This window comes from Danio rerio, chromosome 6 (assembly GCF_052040795.2).
Source record: "Danio rerio strain M-AB ecotype USA chromosome 6, GRCz13ab, whole genome shotgun sequence".
Classification (NCBI taxonomy): domain Eukaryota; kingdom Metazoa; phylum Chordata; class Actinopteri; order Cypriniformes; family Danionidae; genus Danio; species Danio rerio.
In genome coordinates, this window is record NC_141026.1 from 34076922 (window position 1) to 34104269 (window position 27348).

Consider the following 27348-nt stretch of genomic DNA (forward strand, 5'->3'; position numbering starts at 1 on the left):
ATGACGTTGCAAGAGTACCAATTTAAATGAGCAAATATTAGAAATAAAGCCATAATTACAAGAAACAAAGTTGCTACTAAAATATGTGGTCAAAAAACTGCAAATGTAATATCAAGTTACAATTCTAGAAAAATCTATCAAGTAGCAATTATGAGAAATGAATACACAAATTTAGGATTTTCAGTTTACCTTAAGTTTTTACAGAATAAATGAATGCATTTCTAAAATAAAAAGTCACAACTATAAAAAAAACAGTCACAATTTTAAGATATGTTTATCTGTTTACCTGGGAGAGGAATACAGAAAATATTCCAGTAACATAAACACTGTGCATCTTAAGTGGACAAAGCACATGATCCAGTTATTGTTTTATTATTATTATTGTTATTATATAATATTTATTTTAAGAATATTTTGAATATTAATTATCTAACAATAATTGAATAATAATTGTTGCCGTCTCCATAGAAAACTCCTTGTATTTTACAAACCTTAAATGGTATATTTTGCTTGTAGTTATATGTACTTGAATGTTATTTGTTTGAAAGCTCAGATAAATTGTGATTTATGACAAGTGCTCCGCACCTCTTTCTGTGCCTCAGCGCACACTGTCAGACTTGATTTTTAGTAGTTGATGACATGCACTCTGAACATTCTAATCACACCAGTTTGATCGTTTGCTTCAGGGACCAGCCAAGGCTGATCACACCGGTGTGATCGTACACGTGAAAGGGTTAAAATCATAACTGCAGAAGTCACAACTGTGGGGAAATAAAGTTGCAATTGTGATACAAAGTCAAATTCTGAATCATAATACAACTTTTAGAAACATCTGAAACAAACTTGAGAAAACATATAAACATGATAAAAACATTTTAAAAAATCTGAATTTGAGCAAAACAAAAAATCCATAACTGAAAATAAAACCCAAGCAATGAAACAGTAACTAGCGATGAATCTAAACTGTTTGTGGGAAGTTTTCAAGGAAGCACAGGAAATGTTGGTTGATGAATCTCTGATAAAAGTTGATTAAATTCTTCCTACTGTGCTTCTCAAAAACATCCCTGCAATACTGAATGAATGAGGTGTGATTCTGAGACCTTTTTTTCCTGCAGGATGGCTGACATTTGGGCCAGAACAACAGTGACCATTGTTTCTCATTTCAAGGTTCAGGCCAATTCCTCATCCATGGTGTTCGATTACCTCCTTTCCAGGTGGTCCCCATAAAAAACAGCCAATGTTAAAAGTGAGGGGCAGCAAAACGGGGGATGAAAACATATTGCATTTATTAAAAAGCCTATGAATAAGGTCTTCAGTGTGAGTAATCACAATGTGCAGCTGTGGTGAGCATCTGAGACACATCTCTAGACACAACAGAGGGACTGTATGCAGACGCTGCTGCCTATACCTGCTGTGTCAAGACCAGCTCACCTTTTTCAAGCCCTTCCGCTTCAGAAAGATAAAGCAGAGTTAACCTCAACATAACTGAATCAAAGCCAAATCCGCCCTCATCAAACACACCAGCACCTTACATCCTCCTCTGCCATCAAGGCCTCATGGGACTCCATTATGGTCAAACTCTTAAAGGTAAAGTTCACATTTACTCAACCTTGTGCATTTTAAGGCACATATAATTTACTTTAATCTGTTTAACACAAAATAAGACTGTTTCATTTATTTTGTCCAACAAGTTGCAATTGTAGATTTAAAGTCATAATAAAAGTTTAAATTTAACGTCATAAGAATGTCAAATGCATTAAAAAAGCAGCATTTGTGAGATTTAAACATGAGATATACACTACCGTACCATACACTAAAATTCATCAAGGCGATATTTATTAAATGTAAATTGTTTTTTAAATTGTTAATTATTTATTACAAATTTAAATAACTGTTTTCAAATAACTTATTGTATGTAGTTTCAAATGAAATTATTTATCCTGTCATTATTACTTTTAAAACTATTACATTAACAATAATAATATTATTATTAATAATAATAATAATAATATTAAAAACAATAATAACTAATATTAGAGTGATTTCTGAAGGATCGTGTGACTGGAGACTGGAGTAATGAGCAGAATCTTTAAAATCACTGGATTAAATTAAATTATAAACTACTTTAAAGTTATTTTATAGTGCAATAACATTTTACAATTTTTCAGTTTGTACTGTATTTTTGATGAAATAAATGCTGCCTTGGTGAGAAGGATGAGCTTATTTTAAAACATTTAGTAGCAGTGGTGTATATTTGAGAAAACTTTCTTTACAACACAGTTAACAGTTGGTTTTATCTCAAACGTACAAAAAAAAAGTGTGTCTGCCATGCACCATCAAAACACTGAGAGTGGTCCTCTCAAATCTTTCAATCACTTTCCAATTTGACCAATCGTGAGAGTCTGGGGCGTGGCTACTGTGGAAGGCAGGCTGAGCCAGTATTTGTTGTGGGACACTCAATAAATGATTTTACTGTTGTTCAATCTACTTATCCCAATCCCAATTCTTTCCCTTAGCCCTTCCCCTTGTCCCAATTCTCTTTAGCTTGAAGGCGTAAGGCTAAGGGAGATTTTTCAGGACCACACTGGCTGCACATAGAAGTCAGGAGATCCACAAATTAGTATTTTTTTGTCATTATTATGAACTTTTACAACAAACAAGCATGTTTTAATACATTCATAACCATGTTTGTGTTTAACCATCATGCTTTAAAAAACAAAACTCTCAATTAAATCTGCAAAATTTCGCTATCTATAATCCATAATAATAACAACTCTTGTAAAGTAGTCCTACAACAATCTGCCACTAGATTACACTCGAATACACTGTCAGAAAAGTCCAGTGGCTGGGAATGATCTTTTTACAATGTTGATGTTGTTTTCTTGTGTACATTGAAGAATTTGGCCACTGTGTAAATGCACAGTACAGTTATGATCTTATTGCCACATTATATTGTTGCGATAATATGATATCATAACCTTCAGTGATTTCCTGGACATAAATACCAAAAAATAATGCAACAGGAATGACTACAGAAGTCGCCTTTTTAAATTTCATTTGAAGCAAGAGATTGCGATGACGTGAGCAGGTGTTATAGTGGTGTCCCATTTCTTAGGGGTAAATCTCAAAGCCCTTTCCCTGCTCACTCTGTTTCAAGGGCCAAGGTGAAGGAGTAGAGGTACAAAAATATTACTGGGATTGGGCCTAAGATGTGTTAAACTTACTTAACCGATTTGTGTAATGCAATCTTTGGGAAATGAAATTCAGATTTACATACAAAAGGCCAAGTCAATATTCAAAGACTTGTCAAAATATGCGAGACAGGCAATGGGGTAAAACCAGAAATATCAGTGGTGCTTTTACTTTATGGAGGTATTTGATAGAATGTTTAGGTTTCAATAAAAATGTTCACATTGGTATGCTAGCTCATTTTTAATAACATTAATCTTATAAATAAGCATCATTAATATTCCTGTTAATTTTAATAATTAAAAAATGAGTAAAAGAAGAAAAAAAAATCCTTAATAAACTGATCTTAAACTGACTTTAACTTGCTTCAAATTAATTGAACATGATTTTTAGTTACTAAAATTGCCCTGAGGTGAATTATATATATGAATTAGATACATACTAAATGAAATTAAAAAACAAAAATAAACAGAAGACAATTTTTAGAAGAAAATCAAAACACTGGACACTTTAAGCACCTCATATCTTACACACATCACTTAATTTATCAGTAGTTGTGACTTGATGGAAAATTTTTCAAAAATATTTTGCAATGGAGAAGTGCTATGCAGGTCCTCACCCCTCTGACCTCAAATGGTGCTCTAGCCACAGACACTAGAGGCTATGGTCTTTAGCCTCCTTGTTACAGCAACCGACTCCCATGGAAAGAATTGCCAGTTTGATCTCAGCTCAGCGTGGGTTGGGTGCAGTAGGACTGGTGGGTTACACGTGGGGACTCGTCCAGGATGGGAGTGAGGTTTAGGGGGCCAGCTAGCAGGAATACAAAGAATTGCCAGTTCGATCCCAGCTCAGATTGAGTTGGGTGCAGTAGGACTGGTGGGTTACACTTATTTAGAATTTTAAATGTCTGAGTGCTCAGGAACCACATTAAGACAAGATTTCAGGTCAGTTTTCTTTAGATTTTGTCCTAACCTCTAAACCACTACAGCTGCCTTGTTTGTAGCCTGTTAATCCACAACTGTCCCACTTCATTCTTTCCTTTTCATGCCTCATCTTTCCCCCGTCTATTCATTGACCTTTTGCTCTTCAGGCATCAATACCCCTCCCCACTTTCTCTCAAATTTCCCCTCTTCCCCACTACAAGGCCAGTTTAAGACCAGCTGTGGCCAGTTCAGCTCTCAGTCTGCATATGTACTGACACCAGTTCTCCAAATGCACTTCTGCTCTGGACTTCATTAAAGGAAGAGTTTCATTAGAGTCCCAGACCAAACATGTCACCAGGGACACTTTCTCCACACACCCTTTTTACCAGTTACCTTTCACCAAGACCAGATTGACACACTGATACTTCAACAGGCAAAAAAAGAGGCACGTAAGGGAGAAAGAAAGCAAAGAAAACAGACAGCGCATTGACCCTTTTCCTCTTGATGGAAGCTGACAGGATGACTTTCTTTGATGATGACACTAATGATTACCAACAGGCCAACATATGGCTCAAAGGGATCTCTGTGCACCTCAATGTAGGCAGAGAGTGCAAAATGAGCCATGCTGCCGTCTGTATAAGGCTTAGAGGCACACAGGCGGGTTTTGTGGACTTTAATCAATATTAATGTGATTTGGAGCACGGCCAGCCACGTCAAGCGGTCAGGGGTTCAGATTGTGATTTGGATGGAGACTATCCACAGTGCTGAGAAATGAAATTTGCACCACTTTGGAAATCCACATCTGTACAGTAAATAAAAGAAACATGTGAATATTTGCTTCTAACAGTGGGTCGCCTTGCTATTTAAAGGGATAATTCACCTAAAAATGAAAATTTACTTACTATTAACTCATGTGGTTTCAAACCTGTATGTGATGCTTTCTTCTTTTGAACACTGAAAAGATATTTTGAAGAATGCTGAAAACCTGTAACCATTGATGTCCGTAGAAAAAAACAATTACTATGAAAGTCCATGTTTAAAGGTTTCCAGTTTTTTTTAGAAATATCTTCTTTTCTGTTTAGCAAAAGAAAAAGTCAAACAGGTTTGGAACAAGTGAAGAGATCAGATGCAAAAACCTCTAAGTGCTGTCTCAAATTGTCAAAAGAAAATTAACATTTTTCTCAGCCTCCTTTGTTTATGTTAAGTAATTTTACTTTAAAGAACAGGAAAAAGACTTATTCTTTGTCATAAAAGTGATATTATTGAACCTACTCAACTTTATCTGGTTAAAATGCTCATTTTAGATGAAAATTTCAGATGCCATTTAGAGGTTTTTGCATATGAACTCTTCAAGTCAGAGGTGAGTAAATGATGACATCATTTTCAGTTTTGGGTGAATTAACAATTTTATATAAGAAGATGATGGTGAAGGCACAAACATCTTAATACAAATGTCTAAACAGAACCCAAAAGACACTTTGAAAGAAAATACTGGTTTTGACAATAAATGTGATGGAGATGTAGTCAATTTGTGAGTCTTAATTATGGAGAATAAAATAATAATTAAATGCTATAAAGTGACATTTGAAAACAAATCTAATACTTGTGGGAAATAAAGTTGTGAGATATGAAGTAACCTTAATAAAACAAAAGAGCAATCTGTGAAAGCTGTAATTACATATTAAGTCATGGCTGTCAGATTAAAGGGCCATGAAACCCCCTCGTTTCAGCAGGGTGTTTTCACACCTCTACTTTGGAAAAAGTCAGAAAAGTGGGCGTGTCCAGCTCTGTTTAGGGGGGAGTGTCGGAGGAACTAAAGTGGGATGGTGTGGGAGTGTCTATTTGTGCACGCGCGAGTATCAGAGTCAAAATACACACCCACACAGACAGGAGAAGTGTTTAACCTACATGGACATCTGTAGTCGAATTATTTGCCAAATTATTAAATGTTGGACTTTAACTGCAGTTTGGCTCTTTCATTCAGGGAATTCATTCATGCCCCTCGCGACAAACGAGATATTTGATTCGAGGAACTGCTGCAAGCGTGTATTTTTCATGCAATGTTTGATACCGCACGGCGAATGAGAGAAAAAAAAAACTCTGCATTTCCCGGAAACTTAGATGCACACAGCAGGTAGCATCAGAAAGCCGAATGTGTTATTCCGGTCACAAAATGCGGTGCTAACATTTCTGCACTCAGTGCAATAGTTAACTTAATTTGATACGAACAAACTGAATAAACAAAGAGCAATGGTCGCTCACTTACCAAATCTGTAGAGACAGGACAATCACCAGCAACTAGAGCCGCGTCTTTATGGAGAGAATACTACAAGCAAATCCAGATTTCAGCGTTTGCAGATGAGAACAGCTCTCAGGTAAACAATAATCCTCCTTAGACACGTAAGTTATTGTTGTCGAGCGTCGCGTACACTGTTAATCCAGACGTGATCCAGATAAGCTCTCACAGAGAGAAAATGAAAACAAAACTTAACGGCAGCAAACTATAACAGCAACACTTCACGCTTGTTTTGCCAACACAACGTGGCGTCTTTGTGGTGTAAACACGGTGACACAAATGAATATTAATGAAGTTGCACAGTAGAGCGCGCTGATTGGTTTGAACCAAGCCTTACTCATGCATTAATGTATCACACTGTAAGACGTAATAAGACTCACTCAGGCACAGACGTCCAGTCTGCACGCTGGAATACACGCTATTATGTCATGACCGTGACGCAGCTTCAAAAATTCGTTTCAAACATGAAGTACGAATTTGCTTGAAATAACGCAAAAACAACCAATTTACACTTTTTAGTGAAATATAGGTGTCCTAATAGTGTTTTTAGCAGTGTGGGACACATATATGACTGTCAACAGCTCAAAAAATGTGTTTTGGTGTTTCGTGACCCTTTAAATGTGGTCACTTTTACAAAAAATAAAGCTGTAAATATGAGAAATTTATTTTTGTTGACAGAAAATGTAGGATGCCTTTGCGAAATATAGTTACAATTATGAGAAATAGTCACAAGTATAAGAAATACTCGCAAAGGTGAAATATATATTTGCATTAATGCAAAATGTCACAAATATAATATATAAAGTTACATTTACAAAAAAAATGCGAGAAAAGTTTTTGTTAGGAGAAATAAATGTAAAAGTAAAATTTAAAGTCACGTTAATGAAAAGATTTGTAGGATCGCATCTGTAAGATTGTCCTGTAAGGGCTCTATTTTTATGATCTAGGTTTAAAGTCAAAAGCGCATGGCGTAAAAGCATTAAGGGCGTGTCTGAATCCAATTTTGCTATTATAAGGACAGAAAAATATGCTCTGTGCCCCAGCACATGGTCTAACAGGGTTGTGCTTATTCTCTTAATGAGTTATGGATGTGTTTTGAGCTTAACGTGCATTAAACCAATCAGAGTCTCAACACACATTCCCTTTAAGAGTCAGTTGTGTATAGTACATAGTACATTTGCTATTTACATGGCGGACTTTGTAAGTAGAAAAACTGAACGCTTCACTAGTGAGAAAACAGTTAAACAGACCATCTGCAGCGCAAGGATAAAGAATGATACTCTTCCATTCGGCCTCTTTACTTTCTTTTTACTCCCTTAATGGAAGGAGTGTTGTACACACTCCACTGTAGACATCCACTAGCCTACATATTTAATGTTGTTTATTAAGATTTGTTTCAAAACTATTTCTAAATTAAGTTCTAATTTCCAGCAAACAAATAAATGAACGAATAATAACGAAGTATTGTCAAAAAACTGAGTTATATATAAAACACAAGTCCTGTTCTTAGATTTGCACATAATAAATACTATTACTACTACTAATAATAACATTATACAAATGCAAATTGTCTTGAATTAACAAACAAAAAAGCCCCCCGACATCAAGGCATGGAGGCAGTGGTTTTTATAATTTTTTTTGTAGAAAATAATAATTCTTGTAAAATTTTAATCCTTTAATTTTTTTTTCAGTTGTAAAGAAATTTGTTTATTGCTGTACATACTGTGTGTATTAAGCAATGTGTACGCATCTAAGGTGCACAACTAACTCAGCTTTTAGTTGGTCAATGGCACCGTCTATTTCATTTCCACAAAATAGCAATTTTTAGACCGAAACACCCATGAGTCCACAAAGGATTTGCTATTTAAACAATGTGGCGCAAAATGTGAAAAATTAGGGTTGTGCGGGTCTGAAAATAGCAACAAATCACGTGTTGCACCTTATTGTGCCGGCGGTACAATAGGGCCTATGATGTCTGTTACAGAAAAAGACATATTTTTTTTAAATATTAAGTACTAATTATGAGAAATGGTCACACTTGTGAAGTTCTGAAATACATGGCAAATGTGAGATGTTATGTCACAACGATGAACTTTTGAGATATAATCATTAATTAATTAATTAATCATAGATCAGTTAATTATAATAATTAATTCCCATCAAGTCTAATATCAAGAGATATCAAGTCCTAATTATGTAAAATCCAGTCAGATTTGTAATATTTGAAGTCATTAATACTAAACAAAAGTTTGAAGGAGAAAACAATTTCAATCTTTAATTTGCTTCAGCATTTTAAATAAAAAACATGAAACCTCTTTTATTTATCTTGTTACGCATTATATGATAAGACAGTAAAGACAAAAACAACACTAAATTTCCATAGCACTGACTTGCAAGTATTGTGCAGATCTAAAAAACCATATGCTATCATAAATCTCAGTTTCCATGCTAAGTGACTGCAGTAGGTGTTGAAGCCCGCAGCGTGGAAATATGGCAAGATTAAAAGAGAGACACAAAGTCAGTGTATTACAGTAATGTCTGTAATCTGAGTGGGTTGAAACAGAAACATGTGGTGAGTCTGCTTGTACATTATAGCACAAACAGGTGGTGGCTGACTTTAATGATATCAGACATGCATTTTCTACCATTCCCGCACTCTTAAACAAGACACATGCAAGCAACATGCACAATATCTTCATTTGTCTTCGCTAACCTAGAACTGACCTGCTGAAGTCTCCGGACTGCTCACTGTAAAACTATAAATCAGAAATGAACTGAACAGTCATCTCAGAGTAGTTCCTGATACACATCTGCAATCAACTATTAGAATTACAATGTGGATTTTACTGAATCTTAAATTTTACATGACCTAACAACATGTGAAGCAACAAGATGCCAGTGAAGAGCAATTAGACTGTCCACAAAACATGACAAAACACAACAAAAAAACATAAAAAATATAAACTATTCAGAAGCACAGAATAGTAGACTTTGTTCCCAATGAAATGGACAGGTTTAAAATCTAATCAATAAATATGAAACCTCTAACATGACTAATAAATCACAAGGTAATTAAAAAAATAATTAATTAAAAGTACATGAAAGTGACTAATATATATTAAATTCATGTAACATTCATGCTTAAACTGTATGGTTGACGATTATTTTATTTATTTGTAATATCTGAAGTCGATTTGCTGCCATTTTCAGTATGGCAATAAATGTAACATAAAATGATATTCAAACACATTTTGAATAATATTATGGTAATTTATGTTGTTGTTCAGCCATAATGTCGCAGAACTAGAAATTTAGCAAAGTTTAACATAGAAAATATATCTTTTATCGCATGTCACGGCATCACATTGTATGTAGTTGGTGCACGGTGTCATTGTATCTTAATTCTAATGCAAAACATATACTAGAAAAAAGTAAACAGTAAAACAAAAGGCACGGAAAAAGCTATTTATTACTGTATTAAATGTTACAATAAGTACTCTTATTGAAGTATGTATTAGGTTCTATTATTCTATTCTAATTCTACTGTTGCCCCTGAAGGCTGCTGGAGAACACTCCCTGTTATTCACCCAAACTACAAATCCCATCATGTCCTGGAGTCACACACCAGTTTCAGTTCACCTGCTGATTACACACACACAGCTGCATTTCATCACCACTGATTACATGGACTGCATTGACCTTATTCTAACATGCGGAAGTGCGCCTGTTTTCGCGATTGTCTTAGAACTTCTGATTCAGTTGCCTATGGGAGAAATGACTAGGAATAATAAATGGCAGAAAACGGTCAAATTACTTGCTCTACAAACAAATGTTTGCATGACTATAGAGACCAAGTAGAATAATATAATAAGAAAATATCAAATTGCAACATCAAGCAGTGTAATGAGCAGTTTTTAACGTCAAAAAATGAATGTAAGTGAATGAGACCGGAAGTCTCAAGCCAAAAAGATTCAAATGGTAGCACCCACTCTTCGGCGGAGAATAAGGTGAATACTTTGCACACCATTCACAAACACACATCCATTGCTGAGTCTTGTTTCCCTGTAGTGCATTTCTAAGCGTTTTCATTGTCTTGCCTTCCATGTTTTCACCCTTTGTTTGTTTACTGTTTTTGACTGTTTTGTCACATGTCTCTACACTTTTCACCTGTTGCATTGATTACTCTCTGGATTATCTTCATGCTACTGTCTGCTCCCATATTGAACTTTGCGTGTCTGACTTCTTTAATAAAAGCTGCATTTGGATCTGACCTCTGTTGTTAAGCCCATGGTTAAAAAAAATTTTTTCACAAGCTTTCATGATTTTTACTTTCATGACTTCAAAAGTGTTTTTTGCAACATTCTAAATGTATTTTTTACATTTTGTGAGTATAACTTTGATAGAATCAATGTCTTGTAAGAATAATCTAATTTATTCCAAAGCTTTAACTGGTTGTGCAGATTTAAATGCACAAAAAAAAAACTACGCTGACAAATCTAGTTATTTACACCCTGATCAAAATATTCTAATTGGAAAATAGCATGATCAGACCTGTGAGACAAAAATGTGAACCAAAAATGTTACTTTTAAATCACAGTAAGTGAATTACCAGTCTAACTTATAAAGTTAGTAAAAAAATAATAAATAAAATAATATAATAAAATCTTACAGACAACTCCATGCATTCCATTCTGCGCAGGTTTTAAATCCTCCACTCGCTCACACATAAAATAGAAATGCAAAATACAGACAGCTCTTGAAGGAGCAATTAAATTATTATTTGCCTAAGCACTGTTTCTCTCTCTCTCTCTTTGCTCTTGTTCATTTTATGACAGATTTTAGAGGAGTATACAGCATCAAGGAAAGAAAAGTGGACTCACGGTGAAGGTCGTCCAGGCAGAGGTGTGGGAGCCGGATCTGGAAAGAAAGAGAAAGAGGGAATTTTTACAACATGCATGGAACAAATCGCCCACAAAGAAGCACAACACATGTAGCCAATACGACACCTTGGCATCACAGAGTACAGAATAACTACAGTGATCTCATCTGATCTACAGTACACAGTTTCTCAGGATTTTCACTGTAAAGAATGATAAAGTTATAAACTTACGAGGATATGTTTGAAAAAGAACATTTAGAGCACAATGCACCAGGGTCTTCATTCACGCCCTAATTTAAATGAGGTGTGCACCAATTTTAAAAACATTTGTTGAATTCTTCTACTCACTAGATATTTCTCCTTAGACGGGCCATAATATCAATGGTTTTTGTCTTCCCTATCTATCAGGGAAACTATTTTAATGTTTTAATGAATCAGTCAATTCAATATTCAAAATAAGTTAAATAAGAAACAAATTTTAATGACTGCTAAAGATTATGAATAACATAAGTTTGAAAATAATCAATATAATTTTACATATAACAATTTATTCAGGTCAAACTAGAAGAAATAAGACTTTCTCCAGAAGAAAAATATAACAGGAAATATTATGAATCTGTTAAATTTGAAAATCAAATATTTGAAAAATAAGTACAATTTCTAGTAATTTTGTTGTTAATACATATACATAAATTATTTATTTATTTATTTTTAACAATCTCATGACAATTTGTAACTTTGATCTGTTGGCAAATTGGTGGTTTTAGGGGTGGACATTCTTTGTACATCTTTACTTTATTATACAATTAAAATTTTAAAAGACTTGTACACAACTCACCAAATTGCACATGATTTTGGGTTGTTTATGTTATGTATACCTGCCAACATTTGCCTTGAAATTTCAGGAGACCATTGAAGTGGGGTTGGGATGTTGTGGTGGGAGGGGTCGCTGCGATCGGATAATATACCAAAGTTGGTAACCCGGGGTTGTTACAGACTGTACCAAAATGACGAGGACTGGGGGCGGGTGAAATTACGGTAGTTTACAGGGAGAAATAATAAAATGGGAGGGTAGCGGGAGATGGGTCTGAAATACAGGAGACTCCTGGGAAAAATGGGAGTGTTGGCAGGTATGATGTTATGTGCATGCAGTAGAAAGACAATAATGGATTTTTTTGTGAGCCTTTATTGGCTCATATTTGCAGAAAAAAGCTGACACATTCTAGCACATTTGAAACTTGGTATTTATAATACAAAAATAATTGTAACACCATTTAGCAGACAACATTGACTGAAACTAAACCGAAAACATCATAAAGTTCCTAATCCTAGTGTACATCTTGTGCTATCAAAGATGACACTTGTGTTTAATGTGTTTAATTAAGCTTTTTTCTCATTCTAAAGTTCTAAAAATCACTCACCAAACTTGACAAACAGGATTCCTGTGGTTGACACTGTGCCATAGCTGTTGGTCGCTACACACTGAAAGTAGCCGGTGTCTGTGGTGTCCAGATTTTTGATTCTCAAGCGCGAGCCGTACGGAGTTGGTCTGTACGAGACCCGCCGTGGCTCCTGAACCACAGGGGCATCGTTTTTAAGCCAGCGGACTGAGGGTGATGGAGTCCCCGAAACGTGGCAATGCAACTCAGCTGTCTGTCCGAGGGAAGTAGTAATGTTATTCATAGGAGCGTCCAGCCTTAGGAAGTGATCTGAAAAGACAAGCCAGAAAAGTTAAAAACCATACAATATGGTTAACTTAATCAAAAAAAATCATATGGTTTTGGAACAAGACGAGGTTGTGCAATAAGGACAGAACTAATCCCTTAAACAGGTATTATTTGACACATAATAAGTCAAAATTATTTTTTTTTTTCAGAAAGAGACTTTTCCTAATGTTCATGTGCATTTGTAACTACATACGAGCTTACAGTCTGCAACAAGCCTTTAAGCTGCCGGTTAGGAATCTTTTACATGATATTTAGCGGTTGCCACTAGGTGGTAAATCATTAGTTTGTCTCATTGGGGTGGATAGCGCCAGAGGGGACGGCAGAAACTCTTGAAGCTTCTGGAAACTTCTGTCTCCTGAAAATCTGTCTTGCCAGGCCTACAGCTAACTTTGATAAGGGGCCAGCAAAAATATGACAACCCCCCAATATTTCACGAGCGGTGGAAGGGAAATAAAAGCGCTTAGAGTGAGCTCAGCAGATTTGACCCATTCTGGTCGGAGCAAAGCCATTGAGAGGACTTGTGTACTAATATTTCAAATCTATGGGAAACTTACACAGACAATATGTTGAAACACTTTATGGTGAAAGACCCAACCAGAATTGGGGTTATACTAGATATACAATGATATGTGTGTGTGTGCCTATGAAAATAACGTGATCTCATTGGTATCGGTAATGTGTGGCTTAAGCACAATCCTGTTTAAATACATCTGGACTGACTAAGATACTCTGAAGTAATAGTTTATGTTTTAGGTGCTGTCAAAACATTGAAATTGTGTGTTTCGGTGTCTGTCCAATTATACAAAATAAAAACTCTTAGTGTTCAAATGCCTATGCATATAATGAGATCATCTTGACCAAAGGAGACAGTCAAAGTTGTTCCATACAAATAATCTTAACCCCTGAATATTTCCCGGGGACTTCCTGTGGAGTCATATGATCGGTTTGGCAGACATGCTCTGACAGGCTCCTGATGGCACCCTGACAAGCCCTGCTGGCGCAGCCAAGAAGCGAAGAGTGAAAGTAAACTTTTCCTCTCACTCAGCGCGGATTTACTATGAGCATATCATACCTACAGTCCAACAATCTGTCAATACTTACAAACTATTGAACGGTACAATACACTAGGCTTTTGTGCAGTGAACACAACTATTACTAAATAAACTAATTAATAATACAGTACAAAATTAGGTTTCCAGAGGCATTTTTGTCCATAATGAAAATTTATAATATATAAATATTTATAATACATCTTAAAAGGTATGATATCTTAAAAGGCACATTCCAGACTGTCATGAACTCCAAAAACTATTGGACATAGATAAATCCTTTATTTTTATACTAGTGCTGTTTCTGATTCATTTAAAAACTGTCTTTTAGTTAATGTATTTAGACATGAACAATTTTGTACAGCATTTATTAACTATAGTTCAACATTCACTACTGCGTTAATACAAAGTTGTGCTTATAAACATTAGTTAATGAACTGTGAGTTCACATGAACTAACAAAAAGCACCTTAATTTTCTGCAATATTAACAAAGATGTATAAATAGTGTAATAAATGTATTGTTCATTGTTTGTTCATGTTAGTACATACTGTACGTTAACTATCTAATAGATGATTACTGCAAAGTGTCACCCATTTGGCATTAATTTATTTGATGATATTTAAAAAAATTCTCTATTATTTTGTCATTTTTTGGGTCAAATATTGACCCAATATTTCAAAAACTTATTATTGAAGACTTTTCAGGAATGCATATGAAGAAATTTACTTGAATATATTGGAAAATATTTGATAACACTTTATTTTGCATGTAGATATTTTTGTTGGCAATAAACAACTGCATCTACGTCAACTATGAGTCATAAGAGTGTTAACAGAGTATCGAAATATCTCCTAACACTTTCAGAGATAAATGTTCTGCTGAATATGTGTAACCTTAAGCTGGTCTATGAGTTTTACTAGCCTGGTTACATATGGTCAACAAAAGTCTGAATGTGAATACACATCACAACAATCAAATTTAACCAAACATTTCCAGCTAGTTACACCTAAATAGCTGTGTTCTGCCACACACTGTTCAAATGACATATGACATTATACATAATAACAAACTATTAAAAGCTTTTATTTATTAGTTAATTAGTTAAGGTTATTAGTAAGTAAGAAAGTTATAGCTGCTTATAATCCTACCTTTTCTGATTTTGATTGTAATGCAGTAATTTTTGTAAAGCTGCTTTGAAACAATAATTAATGTAAAAAGCACAATAAAATAAACTTGAATTGGATTGAATTTCATTGGAAAATATCAAGTACTGAAAACTGTGAATCTATGAGATATAATACAAAAAATAAAATAGCAACATTTTGAAATGCCAACATATGCTTGTTGTCATGCCCCTTAATGTTCACATCATTTGAAGCGTTAATTTATAGTGGTTGCAACACTAATTCCCCTTCTCTCTGTCTTGAAAATCAACAGCATCTTCTCACAGGAGGTCAGACTCTGTCGCAATGCAAGGAATGTGACTTTGACGAGGAAATTAATAAAAGTATATTGAGTGCGGCCCCCCAGGGTTACAGGCAGGGTAAGCAGCCGCAGGGTTCACAGCTGTGCAGGTAGAGTACATCCACGATATTAGTCCTGCTGGTTTGGTGGAGGGGCTGAATTCCTCTGACTACTGTTCACCTTTCAGAAAAACCTCAGCACCGTCTGAGCTACACCTGACAGCAGCGTTCAGCAAACTGCATCTAGAGTTACCAAGAATCTGCTGCTAGATTTGAGCAGGATTCTGTTGACCACAGCATTGACAGGGATATGAGGAATGGAGCTGGGGAAAGCTGGCTTTTACAGGAACCAAACTGAGGTAAAAGATATTGATGTTGTCTGCTGATATTTCATGTCAAAAATGTAATCTAATCTATGCTTAACATAAAATAGAGTAGTCCAATGTTTTTTTTAGGCTGGAAATCAAGGAAAATTATAGTATAAAAGATATAAATTATACTGTATATAGGCCGAAGGGTAGAAAGCTGATAGGCCAAAATAGATGAATGGACGGATGGATGGATGGATGGATGGATGGATATGGATGGACGGACAGACGGATGGATCTAGATAGATAGATAGATAGACAGATAGATAGACAGATGGATGGATGGATGGATGGATGGATGGATGGATGGATGGATGGATGGATGGATGGATGGATGGATGGATGGATGGATGGATGGATGGATGGATGGATGGATAGATGGATAGATAGATAGATAGATAGATAGATAGATAGATAGATAGATAGATAGATAGATAGATAGATAGATAGATAGATAGATAGATAGATAGATAGATAGATAGATAGATAGATAGATAGATGTTTGAGTAACATTAACGGTACTGTTTGCCTTGAATTAAGAACTGGTCAAAAAAACTGTTCTCTTTACCCAAAATAAATTGTTTTATAATATTAATATAAAAATAGAATTATGTTAATTTTGGTATTGAAAATCATCTTTTTTTGGGTATCAAAAAGTTTGAAAACCACCAGCATTATAGCACTACAGAAGCATGTCATAACAAATTCCAACTACAAAATAGATTTGTATGGTCAACATGAAACCACAATGAGACACCCGAGGTTTGGGTATACAGTAAACACCATTTAAACATTATTCCACTCACTATTCTCTTCCCTTCATCATTCCTCTTGTCTATTCACACGTCCCTATATTTAATTTCTCTTTCTTTCTATCCTCTTGGTCTTTATTACAGACATGTCTGGCCTAAAGGGTGGCTGGAGGAAAAGACACCTTCCTTCCCTTGGCAGATCTCTTCTTTATCCCTCCATCTTCATTTCCTCCGTCCAAACATCAGCTCTCTTAAAACAATATACAAATATCCAATCTCCCAAAATGGACAAAGCATACCACCACAGAGGGATCAATTCCACCCCATCATGCCTCTGACTGACAAGCTTAATCTTTTGGACACTTCTACTTCCTTGTAATGATGTACGGATGCAGTGAGTGCTTTAGAAATTGAGCTAGAAGGAAGCAACCGCACACTGACCCACAAACACATATAATACAGCTGTTTATTTATCAAACTTTAGCAGATGATTTGAAGAAGTATTCTGACCATTTCAAGTTAGTGGTATCAAGACAATGGCATCTTTTGTTGGCAGTGTAGATGTGTGTGGACAATAGGCTTTTTGTTTACTTTGCCGATATTTATAAGAAAGGGGAAATGGATGTGCAAGTTGTGAAATGATTACTGCTATATCTCTTTTGAAGAAGCCATTGACACAAATAAGAAAGTGCAAAGTTGTTCATAGATAGCACAGAAAACTACCTGTTGACATGATGAGTGTAGTGTGTAAAGTGTTGCTATGTGTTGATATGCTTTATAAAGTATTTGTCAATAATGTCCTGCTGTTACTTTGATATTTTCACATTTGATAAAAATACATATCATAAAAATCTCCATGATAAAATATCTCCATATCTAAATTGTGATATATCCTTGTAAAGCCTTATGTTTTATACATCAAACATTTGCATGTGTTCGATTACATATAAAACCATAAGATATTAATAGCAATATACATTAGTATTTCTCTAATGTTGCGTTAAGATTCACAGCAAATAAATAAATAAAAAAACAGTAATATGAATGGAAAGTTGTAATTCTTTAGAATTCAATTAACACAACTGTATCTACTTACACAATTTAGGTGTTTGAGGGAAAAAAATGTCTGTTAAAAACACAAAATTTCATATATTCATATTTTTATCAACTGTTTCTGACATAGACTTCTTTAGCAATTTCATCCCTGATGATAACTACCTAAACTATATTCCTGTTCACAATTTAACCCTTTTAATGTTACTGTTACTTTCATATATTTAAAAACCAATACATTATATTACTTTCCATATACTAAATGTTGGGTTATAAGTAAATTATCAAATACATTAATTTAGATTTTTTTATTATTACATTACAAATTCAAATAGTTATACTGTACTAAAGGTCTCATTGTATACATACAAAACAAACTCTGATATCCATATCATTATACCAAGTTGCTTTCAAGTTGAGTTAAAATTCGCACATTCATATTTGCTCACACTCTGTAAGATGTTTTTGTTTCTGTAAAGCCCTCTCTGTTTTCTGACCTAAAGCATAAGTCAGCTGCTGGTCAAAAGGAAAAGCTCTTGTGTTGACAGCTGTATTCAAACGCCAGGCAGCAAATCTGACTGAGATTTAAATATTAATCCCAAAGCAATTAGGACAATTTGGAGAAATCACATAGCGAACATAATAGCTCCACGCCTCGAATTAGCCTAATTGCTTCTGAATTTAGTTCAAAAAAGAAACAAAAAACACTTAAAAGATGTAACAAATAAAAAAGAACTATTGAAACCGGGCTTGGAATGGAAAGAATGAAGTGGATGTGTCTCTAATGTGGTGTTTCTGCATGTGTATTTATGCCAGAGAGAGAGCAAGAGAGAGAAAAAGAGCAAAAAGAGATATTATGGCAAAATGAAATTTAGTGATTATTTGGAAAATGCTTGACGACTTCTGACTTTTATTTCAACTTGCATATCAAATGACAGCACAGACACAACAAATCTAGGTTTAACATGAGCACGTAAACCCACAAATAAGTGCGCACTGTCCCAGCCTGAGGAATTAGGATGACTTAACACACATAACAAGCCTCATTCAAAATGCTGCCATCCTAGAAGCTCACATGTTCCTGCTAGTAATGCTGTCTGCTTTGGCAATCAAAACCAACATTCATCTCCAGACAAAACATCCAGTGATTGCTGCCGATCTGTCACATAACTGCAGACCTAATGGTGTCCCAGAGAGGCCTAGTGGAACTGGGCTTTAAAACTCACCTCTTTCAGCTGCCCTGGACATGTTCCAACTGGAGGAGGACACAACGCTCGGGTCGGAGGGAATCTCTGCGCCTGTAGACACAAAGACATGAGAGACAATCAACACACACACATTTCACATTCTGCTAGTATCATAGTTTATTGATCTATCATTTCAATATTCTATCATTTGATATGTTTATATTACTGCCATGACAACCCTTGGAGAGATTTAGTAATGTAATGAATATATATATATATATATATATATATATATATATATATATATATATATATATATATATATATATATATATATATATATATACATACATACACTAGCGGTCAAAAGTTTGGGCTCAGTAGTATTTTTAAATGTTTTAAAATAAGCTTCTCCTGTTCACCAAGGCTGCATTTATTTTAACAAAAATACAATGCAAATTGTACAATTGTGAAATGTTATTGCAACAACTGTTCAAAAGTAATTTATCTTTTAATTTAATTTATTCCAGTGTTTTTAAAGATGAATTTTCAGCTTCATTACTGCAGTCTTCACAGTCACATGATCCTTTAGAAATCATTCTAATATTAATTATTAGTAATATTATTATTATTGGTAGTAGTAGTAGTAGTAGTATTAATATTATTAATGGTTTTAGTATTAAAAGCAATAATGACTGGAGAAATAATTTAATTCGAAAAAACATACAATTAGAAAGTAGTTATTGAAATTTGTAATAAATATTTAACAATCTTACATTTTTTTATACATTTAATAAATGCCACCTTGATGAACAGAATAATTTTTCCTATAAAAACAACACGAAAAAAAATAAATCGGACCCCAAACTTTTGACCGGTAGTTAGTGTTGATGTTTTTGTATTAGTGGCATAGGTCTGCAAGCTGCTGCTTGTAGACAGGCTTGCTATGGCCAGTATATTTATAGACATGCCGTCTAAGAATAGAACACACTGCTGTGGCAAACATGACATAAATGTATCACCTGTAGCAGATCTATAAGCAGGTGGAGCTGGGGTGGAGTGGAGAGTCCTAAAACACCATGCACATTCTGCTAAAGCAAAGCTCATTGGCTATTGAGGCGATGGCAACCAATCAGCTCCACAATGTTGTTGAAAGTTGCTTGGATATCAATAATTCTATCAAAAATTCTTAGAATTTTTTGTAAATATTAAGTAAAATTAAATTCTTGTAAATTCACAATAAAAATGTTAGAATAATTTTTTTAGCTTTATAAAATAAAAAAAGGTTAAGATAGATCCAAATATATCATTTTTTAGACAACACAATATGAATGTTTTCACTTCAGAAGAGTATTCCATATTTGGTGAAATAATTCCTTATGTTATTGTGATCAATTTTCATTTTCTAATAAAAAGCACAAAATCTGTTTTTATTTTGAGATTTTGAAGAAATGTTATAAGAAAATATTATAGTTTACACCTAATAAATCCAGTAAATCCATACATACTAAGAATGTTACATCTTAAACATTTTAAATGACCAATAGTAGTAAAACTCAATGTAATCATTTAGGGTACTTTCACACTTGGTTCAATTGCCTGAAACCCAAGTTCGATTGTACCCCCTTGGCACCCTCTTGGCTGGTATGTGTCCACACCATCTTTTTTCCCTCTGAACCCCGGTACGCTTGTCATCAAGCTGCTGTTTTGTGTACAGCTGTTGCGAGGTGACAGCCACGAAAGCAAAGCGGCAAAATGAAGACGTCCGCATATCAGTAATTCTGAGTAATTCTGCTTTTACTGAATCTTTTGGTTTTGTTAACAAAACAAGACAAGCAGACATTATCACAGTTTACTAGGGATGTAACGGTATTGTAAATACCGTCATACCGCAATATTATTTTTTTTCAATATTACCGTAGTCGCATGACTCGGTAAAACTATAGATCTTCTGAGAAAATTTGCTCAGGCGAATGAAGCGAACGGGAGGTAGCGAAAACTACAATTCCCATCAGCCCAGGCTTGGGCTGAGACCTCTATCTTACTCATGGTTTGTCCTCTCAAGTGGGGGAAAGACAATGCACAACGTTACCCACTGCTGTCAACCTGGGCCAAGTCATATCTCTCTTGTCCCAGAAACTTCAGTCCCAAATGAGAGGGTTTTTTTCTGTTGCAGGGGACATTGTAAATGCCCAGAGATACCAGCTTTTACCAGATTATATTTATATGATAATTTTCCTTTAAACCCATCTCTAAGTGAGTGAGTGATTAAATGTTGAATGTGATGAGTTTTCAACAATACTAAATTGAAACTTAATTTTTTTACATGGTTTAATATTTTTTTGTTATTAAAATTGAAGTTCCTGTTTGAAAGCTTACAGATAGATGGCTAATTTGAATGTCATTGACACTTTTGGCACTTTTTTGGAGTATTTTCATAAGTTTTGTTTTTTTCCTGTAAATGATTCAATAAATACCGTACCGTGACATTCATACCGAGATATTACCGTACCGTGAAATTCTGATACCGTTACATCCCTACAGTTTACACTGGGTGAGTCCTGCTTATCACCAAGGTAGGTAACACACACACACACACACACACACACACTAGGGCTGCTCGATTTTGGGAAAATCATAATCATGATTATTTTGGTCATAATTGTAATCACGATTATTTAAAACGATTACTGTTGAAGTCAAAATTATTAGCGCTCCTGGGAATAGGTTTTTTTTTTTAAATAAATATTTCCCAAATTATGTTTAACAGAGCAAGGAATTTTAACAGAATTTCCTATAATATTTTTCTTCTAGGCTTATTTGTTTTATTTTATCTAGAATAAAAGCAGGTTTAAATATTTTGAAACCCATTTTAAGGTCAATATTATTAGCCCCCTTGAGCAATATATTTTTTAATTGTCTGCAGAAGAAACTACTGTTATACAATGAACTGCTTAATTACCCTTATTAAGCCTTTGAATTGCACTTTAATCTGAATGCTTGTGTTTAGAAAAAATCAAGAAAAAATTTACGTACAGTCATCATTGCAAAGATAAAAGAAATCAGTAATCAGAAATGATATATAGAAACTATTATGTTCAGAAATAAGTAAAAAAAAAAACAGAAATTGGGCAAGAAAATGATTGCTAATATTCAGGAGGGCTAATAATTCTGACTTTAATGTATACATACAGTTATTTTCCTCCCTGCAAAGGGAAAAAAATACAATAGAATAAAAATATGAAACAAACTGTACTTTAAGGATTTTCACTGTAAGAATAAAACTTTAGCTACAAAAATCCTTTAGTCAAGAGCAGAGGATTTTCTCGTTTTGTTTGATTAATGATAAAAGAAACATCGCACGCTGTCTCTTTGTTTCTCTTTCACATGTCTTTTGATCCTCAAGTCATAACTTGTTTATTACACAAATGAGGGTTATTATGAATAATCACTAAACACTGCGTTTTGACATCCTTTTGACCATTAAAGCGGTCACATTAAGATGAATTTAGATGTCTGCGCCTCGTCCGTTTCGCGAGGTGCGCGCGGGGTCAGCGGAGGTGTGCGATGCGGTGCCACGCGCAAGTATAATTCCAGCTTCAGTGTGCGAATGAGACAAAATGCTGATCGGCCGCATGCTTTTGGCTGTGTGCGCGTGCCCTAACACACACACACACACAAACCAACACAAACACACACACACGAATAAGGATTATTAAAACTAAAGTTTGTTGTACAGTTGGCGGTTCACTTTTGTTATTTGGTACGATTTCATGAGAAGTGAACTATACCAGAGTTCGTACAAACCAACCCCAGACCACTTCTTTCAGGCGGACTCGGGTAGTTTAAGGGTGTGCACAGAGTTCAGAAGACACGTTCACACTAGCTAAGCATACCGTATTTGTAAACATACCTAAAATAAACAGATCTAGTGCCTGGCTAACATTATAAAACTACTATAAAGTTAATGTATGTTTAAAAAAACAGCTAATCCAAACCTATAATGTACACACATCAGGAATAAAAACAAATTGAATAGCCTTATGGTGGCCTTTACACAGTAGTAAGGCCAATTTTGTCAGCACAAAATGCATTTACTGCATTACACACAAATAAGATGTGCTCTATAAGAACATGACTTTTTGATCAATTGCAGCATTGTGTGGCCAGATATTTTTGTATTATGACCATTAAACTCTAACATCCACTGGAGACAAGTTAAAGAGAAGGAAACTTGTGTGGTTTATTGGAATGACACAAATGTAACAAACATATGCAGATAATTTTGTCACAGAGATTTATTAAAATTATATAAACCTTTCTTGCTTATTTATTTATGTAATAAGTTGCACAACGTACATTGAGCCAGTGATTATAGGGTGAAAGAGTCAGGTTTCTGAGATATGGCAAACTATCGCATTTTATAGAGGAAATTGAGCAGACTACAGAAACTACTAAATATTTCACCAATCAGAGCGTCATTCTGAGAAACACAAGCCAAAAAATCATCTTTAGCCCTGCCCAGTTCCAAGGATCATCAAGAATAACTCACACTCAAACATGAACTATGAAATTTCTATATGTATGAACAACAACTTTATATGAAAATTTTTATATTTCTCCATTTTTTTTTGTATTCTGTCATCCATAATGTTTTATTGGAATTGATGTTCTTTCCTCTAAATAAACAATGCCAGAAATTTAAAAAAATCCAGCTTCAGTTCAATACTGAACATTTTAACTTTTTTTAGCTATACTAAAACACACAGCAAGAATGTGAAATTAAAGACATGGTCATGTTGCTATTAGCGCTCTGTGTGTGTTCAGGAGCGTGCAGGTAAACCTGCCTCTAATATATGAAGATTACAGACTTGTTACTGTACAAAGGACATTTTATTATAGTGTAGCTGCACAATATGGGCAAGTGTTGACAGGTTCAGAGTTAGTGATGCTCATCTTACAATGGCCCCCTTTGAGCTAGACTAGGGATATGTTCATCATTTTACAACAGAACACAATAAACAATGGAGTGGGGCAGAACATCAGTCCAAACTGAGGTGCAAGGTGCTCCAGGAATGTATGGCATTGCTTTCTTTAGCGCTTAAGCAGGTAGAAATGCAGGAGCAACACCTTGATCTGCTTAAAAACATGTAGCAGAATGTATATTTTATGCTAAAGTCAACTGGCAGCCAAAGGAGCTATAGGAGGAAATAGGAGAGAAATGATCACGTGTTTGCACTTATCAAGAGTTTAACTAGCTGCAACAATGAAGTAATGTCCTGAGAGCATCGACAGCAATACAGTAGTCCTACTGAGACAAAATTCTGAAAAAAAAGTACTTCATCGATCTATTTGCCAAATATCCGTTCTGGGTCAAACACAACCCCCAGATTACTTGTTTGGTCTTGCAGGAAGGCCAACCAGTGACCCAAATAAGTAATGGTATCCAAGCATGCTCTGTTGGGTCAAAAAAAAAAAATCATCATCTCAGACCTTCCCTGCTTTACAGAAGCAGACTGGTGGCCATTTAGCTCTTAAATCATTCTAGACACAACAAGCCTAATTCAACAATTATTCTTTCATATCTATGGAAAGTAAATGTGTACATTATTAGCCTTAAAATGACCATACTGTTCAAAATTTTAACCCAGAGGCATCATTCAATTTTATTCAGCTTAGTCCCTGATTTAGCAGGGGTTGCCACAGCAAAATGAACCATCAACAACTTTGGATTTTTTTTTTCACAGCGGATGCCCTTCCAGCTGTACTCCAGTACTGGGAAACACCAATACACTCATACACCATGGCCAATTTTGTCTACCCAATTCACCTATTCCCCGTCTTTGGACTGTGGGGGAAACTGGAGCACCCAGAGGAAACCCATGCGAACATGAGGAGAACATGCAAACTCCACACAGAAATGCCAACTGGCCCAGCCGGGACTTGAACCAGCAACCTTCTTCCTGTGAGGCAACAGTGCTAACCACTAAGCCACCATGCTGCCCCCAGAGGCATTATATACTGTACAAAGAAAACAAAGTTTGTCCAATTATAAAACCCTGAGGAACCCCACAGGTAAAAGGTGTCAACAAAGTCAACAAACTTTCCTCAAAAATCAAGATGAGAGCTGAGAATTACCACATTCATATACGTCTACACTTATGAAACCTTTTTTGTCACATTTAGTAACGATTTTCAAGTTTATGTAGTTAAAAGTTGTACATTCAAGTATAACTTTATATACATTTGAAAAATGGTAACTGGCTATAGAATAGTTTTCCTAGATGGCTGCTGAGCAAACTGACAGACTCAGTTTGAAAAAAAAAAAGCAATTTGGTCAGACTGACAGCATAAGCTTTAAGCAAACTCTAAACAGTGTTCATACACTCTTACAACCTTGAAGACAAAGACTTTGGTCAATGACAACTACCAAAGCAAATACACGCTTGAGTGCGTCTCTATGTAAAGTAGAGCTCTGGTAATGGATCAGACAGACTCCCTGCTGACTGGCTTACATTGAAGGATAAATCTCCAGTGTGCTGACAGTCTCCAAGCTCTGCTGGAACTACGGTGAGGGAGGGGGTCCCATTTGTGGATATATCGTTCCACCTAGTTCCATGAACGCCAGATTCCATTCAGGAAGGGTCATTTCAAAATAATACACCATTAAAATATATGCTATTTTGCTTCAATTTCTTGTGAGATGACTATGGTGCAGCATTTTATGGAACCATTTGTCCACAAAGATTTTTTCAAAACTTAGGGAGAACAAAAGCAGAAGGAACAATAAAATACATTGTTATACTCAAATTAAATAAAATGATTAAATAAAAAAGGTCTGAATAATAATAATAATAATAATAATAAATACACCTAAGTTAAATTTTATTAAATTAAACATACCATAAACTTTTATGTCAATTAATACCACCACTTTATATGGCCAAATTATAAAAATAATTGCATTTATTTACGTTCAGAATTGTTGCAAACCTGATCTTATAACTTAAGTTTTTCCACTGCTGTTACAATGTAAAGAATTTTTGAACCTGAATATGAATGTGCGCTAAAATCAAACTCTACTATATTTACCACCCGCGTAGTGTTCCAAACTTGTTACTTTATAAACTTCCATGATGACTAGTATGCAGTCTTAAAAGGAAGCTCATTTACAACAAGGAAACTCCCAGCTACGAACAGCGCTCTAGTGGTGGTGTGAAATAAATACACAAATCTGCGAGCTAGATAGTGAAAGGGTGTAGAAAGAGACAGACAAGCGTTAAAGTGTGAACACAGAGGTGTTATTACATTAACTGGGTGTTAATTTAAAGTTAAATATGCCTGGTGTTAGAAAACATGCCACTTTAACGAGCTGCTGATACACACACACACCTGTTAGTGCCAATGAACTGTCTTAAGTGAAAAGTTTCACACACACACACACACAAACACACACACATGCACACGCGCTACCCTCACTGGGGTAGAAAACCAGCAGCTGCAGGGGCAGGTGGTTTAATGCCTCTCCATGATGACATTGACTACAACTGCAAATTACAGTCATTAGTAATGTATCTATGACAGGTCACTTCATCTGCTCATTACATTATGACCATTACTCATTATGGCATGACCTGTCACTTTCACTTGTGTCATCCAAGTGTGAGTCCAAGTTAAGATCATCTAAATATAAATTTCCCAGTGTCATATTTCGGTAACATTTTATGGTAAAATAATCATCCATTTTTCTGTATGTAATTTTAAAACTGGCTAACTTTGTTTTGGAGGTCTTGTACTCAAGTTTTACATACATTAAAAACATTTATTTTCTTACAATATACATTTCAGGATTACTTTCTCACAGTGTCTGATATGGTTAGCTCAAGGATCTGGTCTCTCTAACCACCCTCCTCTTTGCTCTGATTGGTCAAATATTAACAATATCAAAATTTGAGCTCTACAGGCTTCCTTGGCACTTTTATACACAGTTATCAGTGAACTGTGCAGGGTAACTAGTTAAAGTATATGTAATGATGTTATGCTATTCAATCACTAAATACATGTAGTTGACATGTTTTACAGTTACTCAGAATTCTGATCCTGATGCTTCTGACGCTTTTTATTGGTTCTAATGTTTAAGATTTTCAAAGTTGCTAGAGTTTACTGTCGTAGCTATTAAACTATTTCTTAAATCAATAAATATAACCTCAACATGAGCTCAAAGTGAAATGAGGTGCTGATTTTCTGATGTCTGTGCTTTAAAACATGCATTATCTCAATTCAAATTGTTATGAGCATCAGCAATTGAGCAGCTGAGGAAACACGCAGACTGCAGATGACTACAAATCCGCCATTACATGGACTACATGTTCCAGTCATGCACTGCTCACACGCACCTGTTCCAGTGATTATACACAAACACACAGACACAGCTTAAGCTCATTCATTCATTTATTACCC

The 27348-nt window shown here is 35.0% G+C and overlaps 1 protein-coding gene across 1 annotated transcript in view; it reads right to left on the reverse strand.

Moving 5' to 3' along the window:
• Nucleotides 1-27348, reverse strand: part of ror1 (receptor tyrosine kinase-like orphan receptor 1) — a 199159-nt gene that overhangs the window by 34639 nt on the left and 137172 nt on the right. Inside the window, exons 2-4 of the mRNA XM_087257554.1 lie at nucleotides 18928-18999; nucleotides 12709-12996; nucleotides 11289-11325 (exon numbers count right to left, since the gene is read on the reverse strand). Of these exons, the coding sequence (XP_087113680.1) occupies nucleotides 11289-11325; nucleotides 12709-12996; nucleotides 18928-18999 (397 nt within the window). The remainder of the gene's footprint in view (nucleotides 1-11288; nucleotides 11326-12708; nucleotides 12997-18927; nucleotides 19000-27348) is intronic.